The sequence below is a fragment of the Octopus bimaculoides genome, chromosome 14 (genome assembly GCF_001194135.2).
Source record: "Octopus bimaculoides isolate UCB-OBI-ISO-001 chromosome 14, ASM119413v2, whole genome shotgun sequence".
Lineage (NCBI taxonomy): Eukaryota > Metazoa > Mollusca > Cephalopoda > Octopoda > Octopodidae > Octopus > Octopus bimaculoides.
In genome coordinates this window covers 3,377,581-3,386,339 of record NC_068994.1, presented here as the reverse complement: position 1 = coordinate 3,386,339, position 8,759 = coordinate 3,377,581, and the positions used below count along the sequence as shown (strand labels likewise).

At 38.3% G+C, this 8,759-nt stretch overlaps 1 protein-coding gene across 1 annotated transcript; it reads right to left on the bottom strand.

The window, feature by feature from the left end:
* Nucleotides 1-7,939, bottom strand: LOC106870106 (zinc finger protein 260). Its single transcript, XM_014916092.2, has 2 exons — nucleotides 6,898-7,939; nucleotides 1-3,738 (listed from the first exon to the last, which is right to left on the bottom strand). Exon 2 carries the CDS (start codon nucleotides 3,718-3,720, stop codon nucleotides 2,587-2,589), a length of 1,134 nt encoding a protein of 377 aa, XP_014771578.1. The 5' UTR covers nucleotides 3,721-3,738; nucleotides 6,898-7,939; the 3' UTR covers nucleotides 1-2,586.
* Between the last annotated feature and the right edge of the window lie 820 nt (nucleotides 7,940-8,759).

The window sequence follows — 8,759 nt, the reverse complement described above, 5'->3', positions numbered from 1 at the left end:
TAACAGAATGAAATTATTTCCTGCATTTTTTATTTTCTCTTCATATCTCACTCTCTCTCTCTCTTTGATACAAACTAATATCACATGCTTTGAAAATTGTAGCAGTTTATGAAATAAGTTTACAAATATTCGTTGATATTCAGTTAAAACAGGAGATAAAACACCAAAACACAATCCACATGGATCGTACTTTACTCACCAAACAGAACTTGCAAAATCTTCTGGGTTTTAAAAATGCACGCACTCACACATCGTTGAAAACAGATATACTTATAGGTATATAAACACACACACACACATATATTATATATGTGTATATATATATATATATACATATATATACATATATATGTATATATATATACATATATATATGTATATATATACAAAGAGTAGCAGGTGGTATACATCTCACTTGGATTTTACCACTTTTGAGGTTCTCCTCGCTATGAAACATATGTAGCCTGGATTTTCCAAACTCCATTCCATAACTCTTGTATTCTTTTTTGCACACTCAGCAACCCCAGTCACCTACCACGGAATATAAAAAAACTTTTTTTCAACTCATCGTTCTTTGATAAGCAAAAAAAAAAAAATCCGCAACCTTCCATCTCAATAAACCGCTATTGTTCCTAAAAGTTGTTTTTTTTATATTCACTATGGATTGCTTGAAGCTAACTTTCTTCCTACACCTTGATCCCTGGATCTTACATTTATATATATTTATATACATTTATATATATATATATATATACATGCTTGTAAGTTTGTGTATGTTTGAGTCTTCTTGATAGTTGTAAATGAGTGCCACTGCCATGCAAGCAGTATTATTTATTTCCGGTATTTTAGAAAAATATGTCTGGCCAAGGGAAAATATTTCCTTGCTTGGAAACAGGTGAAGGTACGTGACAGGGAAAGCACCTGGCCATAGAAAATCTGTCTCAATAGATTCCATCTGACCCTTACCAACAAGCAAAATGAACATTAAAACAATGATGGTTGTATGTATAAATATATATATGGACACATACACACTCAATTACATGTGTGTGTGTGTGTGTGTGTGTATGGCATAGTTAGTTGTGTACCCTGCTTTTACCAGCTATTTTAGGTGCCCTTGCATCCTGGGTGGACATAGACACCTCCCACTTCTGACCCAAAGGAGCATCCAAAATTTCTTTACTCAAGAACACTATGTGCCAGAACTGAACTCATGACTTTATAAGTGTAACCCTGACACTCTCTCTCTGTCTCTCTGTCTTTCATCATCATCATCACCATCGTTTAACGTCTGCTTTCCATGCTGGCATGGGTTGGACGGTTTGACTGAGGACTGGCAAGCCAGATTGCTGCACCAAGCTACGACTTGAGATACTTGTCCTGCCTTGGTTCTCAACTACCTCTGCATATCCCTGACTTCTTCCCATCATGCTCTTTTTCCTTCTACTCTCCCACCTATTCTGATCCTTCTCAGTCCATTGTCCTTTCCCCTCTTTCTCTCCAGTTCCCCTCCTTGGTCACCCGTGCAAGCTCTCTTCAGCCCTGCTCTAGACCTACATTTACTCTCCCATCCCTGCCACTGTAATAACCATTTCTGGCTATTCTGTCATCATTGTTCCATTTCTAAATTTTCATTTACTGTGTACAAACGCCATCCACACCTGCCATTCACCAGGTAAAGTGGTTACCTAAAGAAATGGAAAAACTATAGTTCATGAGGTCCTTCAAGCCCTGTTTCACCAAACAGTGCTGTACAATGAGAAAATACACCAGTACGCATTCTGTGAAGCTGTTGGTGCTAGGAAAGGCATCCAGTCAAAGAAATGAAGCCAAATAGCACATGTGAACACTAAATATTTGGGATCTGCGGCTCCTAATGGGAAACAACTCGTGCCCCAGTAAGACCCAGCCAAACCCTGCCAGTATGGAAAATGCACATAAAATAATGATTCTCTCACATGCATACATGGATACACTCAGAAGCTGTACACAGACATCCTCCATTGATACATCATAAATAGTCTTAGTGAAGTATTTTCTTACCAAAAATGTTCAACAAATGTTTGATATAAATTATGATTGTTATTATTGTGAGATATGACACGAGTCTCAGTTATGACATCGGAGAGAATAAAGAGAAATAGTTAACTTCTGATACACAATGCAAAGGAGATATGCTTGATATAGAGTAAGACACACATACAGAAACATATACATATGCATCCATGTATATATATATATATGAATCAGTTCTTTATTTTTAATAACAACCATACACACTCACAGCAAAAGAATGGAAGTATTGGTTTCACATTTATATATCCATATGTATACATTATAATTTAAAACTGTTTGATTTGGCTCCATGTGACTTATAGGTTTGTAGGCTTCATAGAGAAGCCTAAGTCATTCAGGCTCAGAGCTGGACTTCCGTATGAAGCATATGAAACTTTAAGTTGAATGGAACTGAATCAAGCAGTTTTAAATGATAATATATGTAATTCCTACTAAATGTGTTGAGTGCCATTTTCTTTAACATACAAATCCACACATGCACACACACACACACATCTGTCAGTGTTCCATTCATTTGTTGTGGTTGAGATGTGATCCAGAAATATGGAGCTTCTGGTTCACTGCAGCTGTGTGCTGCTGCAAGTTGATGTGCGCACTGGGATACATCTGGATGGTAGGGAATAACTGTGTGGTTGCAGGAGATAACTGGATGGTGGGGAAGATATGGGTGATGGGGTTAATGGTGCTGGGGACACCGGTTGTTGCCTGGTAGATTTGGGTGGCCACACTGCCTGAGCTAGCACTGTCCGCTAGAAGACCTGGCGTTGTGTTGCCATTGCATGGGATTGAGTAGAGTTTAGTGGTGTTTGGTAGCAGTGCAGCAGCGAGGTCATTGGTGACGAGCGCAACAGCTGCAGTGGTAGGTGCAGGAGCTGCAATGATCGCTGTGTTGTTAGAGGTGGCCACTTCAGACATTTGGTTCTGTTGTGACTGGACACTTTTACCATCAACACTGCTATTATTACATTTCGATGTTGAGTTGCTGTTACCACTGCTGCTATTACTACTACTACTATTATTACTATTACTACCACCACCACCACCACCACCAGCACTACTACTATTATTGTTGTTGTTGTTGTTATTATTAGTGTTTTTGTTATGATGTTTGTTGTTGCTGTTGTCCACCTGAGCTCCCTCTTGGTATTGTTCCTCCGGGGCAATCTCAGATACTTTGGCAGGCATACTTGTCTCCATGGTAACACATGACGACGCTTGTTCGCACATGTTCAGTCTCTTATGTTGCAACAGGTGATCACTGCGTGTGAACTCACAGTTGCACAGGTCACACTTGAACGGCCGCTCGCCAGTGTGGATGCGCCGATGCACAGCAAGGTGGTCACGCCGTGACAACGCTTTGCCACACACGTCGCATGTGTACGGTTTGTAGCCTTGATGTGACCTGTAATGCCGTAGCAAATGGTCGTCTCTTGTGAAGGTACGTCCACACACACCACACTGGAACGGACGCTCCCCTGAATGGATGCGATGATGAAGTTTGAGGTAAGACTTGCGCAAGAACGACTTGCCACAGTATTCACAAAAGAACAACTTCTCCCCCTGGTGGTTGTTTAAATGACGTTCGAGGTTGTCGCGACGGGAAAACACTTTACCGCAGAGATTACACATCGGAGTCTTCTTCATGGCCGTGTTTGGAGGAAACTGGAAAATATATAAAAAAAGAAAGAAATCAATGATAAAAAAAAAGAGACAAAACAACATTTTCGACTAAATACGGTGCTCCAGCATGGCCGCAGTCAAATGCCTGAAACAAGTAAAAGAATATATTAAAAAAAAATATATCTATCGAAAATTGGGGAATGGAGTAGATAAAATGCAGGCTACATGTGTTTCATGGCTAGCAGAACCTGGGAGTAATAATTTACTAAACAAGGGGTAATCTGCTAGCCCCTCATCAGGCCAAAGATACCTTAATCGAATGAAGCTTACATTGTTGTCAAGGGATCTCATGTTAACTCGCTGGAGATTCAAAACCTTTCAATGAAGGTATCTTTAGCCTGACGAGCACCTAGCAGATTACTACTTGTTTGGGTAATTACCGCTTCCGATATTCTGCTAGCTTTGAAGCATACATAGCTGGGATTTTATCTTCTCCATTTCATGATTTTCGATTTTCATTCTCATACGCAACAACCCAGTTGCCAATCGTGAACTATAAAATAACTTTTTACAGCTTATCAAACTTCAAAATGGATAAAACTATATCTCATATAGCTAATGGCGCAGCATACATAAGGAACAAATGATATAAACTTGTGTTTATTGTAATCTCTCCAACATTTGTTCTGTATTTTATTAGTAATACTACGAAGTATAGTAGTTGCTTAACCACTTCATTGGAAGCAGACTGGACTGTGACCATCTGTGGAGCTCAAAACTCAACAGTAGCAGTCATACACCTATTTGTGCATACAAGATACACTATATGAATATATATATCTTTAATCTCCTTTCTGTCAACACCTGAAATGTAAAATGCTTCCCTGAAGACGGAAGCTGGTATTATCTGATGATAGAATCAAATTACAATCATTATTTTGGACCACCAAGCCCCTAGAGACAGCTCTTGGACTCATAAAACTCTTATTCAGCCCCTTCAATTCCTGATAACATTTGTCTTCTGTGTAAGTTGGACCTTTTTATACGTAAACACATGTACATTTTTTGTATTAAATGTATTTAATATTTTTTGTATATTTATCAACAGAACTTGCTTGTCCTTACATTTACTCCTCTACCTGCTCAAGTTTAAATCTCTTGAGCACTATGAAGTGTATTCTATATGGAGAATATCTGTCTCTCATCTATAAACTATATATATACATATATATATATATACACATTCACACACACATGGAACAAATATTTAGTTTCCCCATAAGCACGAGCATTCAGTCTGCTGTGAAATAAATAAATTTCTTAAAATTATCTCCCTTTTTCTCTGAAAGTTGCAAACAATTCCCACTAGGTTTATGTTTTCCGCTCTCAACTGAAAGGTCAATCTTAATTGAAACTGAGAATTTTTCCTTACTTTGCTCCATACTTCACCACCTACCTGAATTACACATATACATAATATGTGTATGTAATAATTTTATGCAAATTATTGCACACTACCATCTTTATAATGGAATCTCCCACTTACACATATTTGGAATCAAATGTGCATATCATAAAATATAAATGTACATAGATAAAGATTTATTTATATATATATATATATATATAAACACATACTAGGAACAGAAGTTCACGAGCAAGAAGTGCAAGTATACCCTAAAATTTCTGGTGGCCAATGAATACGCTTGGAACAGCTTCCTGAAAAATTAGTTTGCAGCCACTAAGCAAATTTCGTTTGCACACTTATGGCTAGCAAGTGTAAAATGATAGTTGTCTGAAATAATTTCGGAGTGGATAAGTGAGTGTGCATGTGAGAGGAAGAGACAGAGAAGGAGAGAGAGAGAGAGAGACTATGCTAATAGTTGAGAGAATGTAAGTGGGAGGGTGGGAAGAGAATGCACGTGAGTAAGGATGATTTGGTGCATAAGTTGTTTGCCACCCCCACCCATACATCAACACTGATATTGTAGACCTACGATCAAATGCATTCCACCCGTGACCATTCCATTTTGCTATTTATTTTTTTGTATCGAAGGGTGTCTATATTGCCTTTGTACTATGTATCCTCTCTTCTTTTAAGATTGTAGGGAGTTATAAGAGAGCAAGATTTGTCTGCCATCTCTAACAACGACCAGCAACCACATCGATGCGTCTTCGTAGACTCACGTGAAACTGGGGGTTGTAATTTGTAAAGTTTCTACATCAAAGTAAGACTTATTCACTCTGCTTCTGGTATTGAGTACTTTTCCACAAGTTTATAAACACACACACACATACACGTGTATACACGTGCGTGTATGTATATATATATAAATATATATATATATATATATATATATATATATATGTATGTATGTATGTATGTATGTATTTATGTATGTATGAAACCCATCTCATTCGTGTAATGGTGTTTGTCTATGTAGGGATATATGATATTTACAAGAAGCCCATTATTATTCTGCCATTTTTATGTTTCTTGTTGAAATTCAATGATAAAAAAATTTCTATTTCTCGGACTAAACAAAATAAGTCGAGAAACATACTTTCACTTTCTGTCTCTCCTACACGCGCGCGCACACACCCAAATATATCTGTATATCTATATATGGATGGATGGATGGCATGTAGCAAGTAATCTAAGAGAAAAGCGGCGTGGTTTAAAATAAAAACAATAACAGTGGGAGATGTGAACCTAAACATTACCTACAAAGCCGGACCAGTTTCTGTTAATGGGTTTTGGCGAAACCGGAACATCACCATCGCTTCTCTCTCTCTCTCTCTGTTATATATATACATATACTCACACGCACACATTTAATGTTGAGTGTCGGAAGAATAGAGTACTTGATATGATAGTAGAGACTAATAATGTTTTGGACGAGTCAGCCTCTTGCTATTCCGAGTTTCGCGTTTAGGTCTTGGAGTTTGAGCAACAAACCTAGCTTGAACGGTCGCAACAGAGTGGACTCCACTAAAAGCACTGAGGGGCCAAACAGATGTGTAGAACGCGGTGGGGGACAAGGAGACAGACAAAAAGGTGTGTGTATGTGTGCATATATCTGTATATACATGTGTTTGTGTGTGCGCGTGAAAGAAAGAAAGAAAGACAGAGAGAGATAGAGAGAAAGAGGTAATGTGAATGCTAAGAGGTGTGAAAAGTAAAACAATGAAACAATTCACCTTTGAGCTTGTTTAAACTTTGTTGTCCCCAACAGAGAAAAAAAAATCCAAACAATCCAGAAAGTGAAGAAATAATGGATTCAAATATCTGATATGTTCCTTCTTTCTCTCTGTTTTATCGATGGCAACAAGGTTCTTCAATCACAGATACAATCAAATATACAAGACACATTGTTCCCCTACTGCTGCTGCTGCTGGTCTTCTAATCATCTCTCTCCTTCCCTCTTTCTCTCTCTCTTTTTTTTCTTTCTCTTTCGTTATTCTCTGTCTTTCTCTCGGTTTTACTGTTACTGTGGTCGTTGTGAGTGATCTTTAGGCATTAGCTCAGCTCTGATCGAAAGTCGTTCCAGCTGTGACCATCCCTATATCCTTTTTAGATACAGTTTCTAGGATCACCTAAATCCAGTTGAATCGTTTTGAAACGGTAAAGTTATATTTGAGGGAGATTTGGCAGCTAATTTTAGCAGATCGATCGACTACGTAGAGACGCCCCTGCGGTGTTGTTGTTTGGCGCTAAGTCGACTCTGATCGTAAGAGCAATCCAATGATCAAAGATATTCCAACTGTGACAGTCCCGTAATAACTACATTATTCACTATGTTGTTTTGAAGAGCGAGAGAGTAGGATTTGGTTGCTACTACTAGCAGATCGAGCAGCTAAGTAGAGATTCCCTAGTTAGTTTGTTGTTGGTAGTGATGGTTGGCTTCCAGCAGAAATTTCAAGTGAAATAAATCAAATCGCGTCTCCTGGGTGTCTTTCAAGCCGGTTCTTTCTCTCTTAATCACTTAAATGCCATCGGCTGAATAAACGATGTTAGATTCTGTCTTTAAATAATAGTACATTGAAAGAAAAACAAGTTAAAGAATGTTTTTAAAAGCCGGTAATTACAGGAATTAATATATCATTGACAATGTAAATAGCCGGGGCTGCTCGGGGTCACTAATTGTAAGAATAAAGAGAACCGAGTGAAGAGAAGGAGGAGGGGTGGGGAAGACAGCCTGGAAGCATGTAAACACAAGGGAGGTAATCGTGTCGTGACTAAAGTTAACTCTTTGTTCAAAATCTTCGGATTTAACTTTCCTTGTATTTACTGCGGAATTGATCTAAATAGTCTTCTTTAGTTCTTTTGGCTTGTTTTACCTGACAGCAAAGGCCATGCTGGAGTACAGCTCCTACTGTACATGTGAAAAAAAAATTTTGAAAATTTAAAAATGAATTTTGAATATAAGGATATTAAATGTGGTACATTATTTTTTTCTTCTATTAAAGTTCATTAGTTTAAATAATTTTTTTTTTGGTAATATTTTCCCCGATATATTTCCGGTTTATCAATAATCTCTTAATGTCTCATTAGCAAGACGTCAGGTGATTGACTGACAATTATTAGAGTGTCGAGTTGAATGTCGCGAAGTATTTGTTGCAGCTCATGCGTTCGGAGTTCGAATCCGGCTGAGGTCGACGTTGCTTTTCATCCGTTCGGGAGTCAAGCACTGGGATTGCTTCTTTCTCTGAATAGGCTACGTTGATGGGGTCAAAAAGGAGCATTTACGTAGTGTCCTACACAGAGGGGACAAACAAGGACAGAGAAACGGTTTAAGTCGATTATATCGACCCCAGTGCGTAACTGGTACTTATTTAATCGACCCCGAAAGGATGAAAGGCAAAGTCGACCTTGGCGGAATTTGAACTCAGAGCGTAGCGGCAGACGAAATACTGCTAAGCATTTCGTCGGGTTTGCTGAAGGTTCTGTCAGCTCTCACCCTTTTTATTATAATAATTGTTATTAAAGCAGAATCATTTGCCCTTTGGACAAAATGTTTGGTGGGGTTTCATCTCTGTCTTAATACTCACTTACCCTCCCC

Coding starts and splice junctions, on each gene's coding strand:
- LOC106870106 (XM_014916092.2), bottom strand. CDS start 3,720: ATGAAGAAGACTCCGATGTGTAATCTCTGCGGTAAAGTGTTTTCCCGT.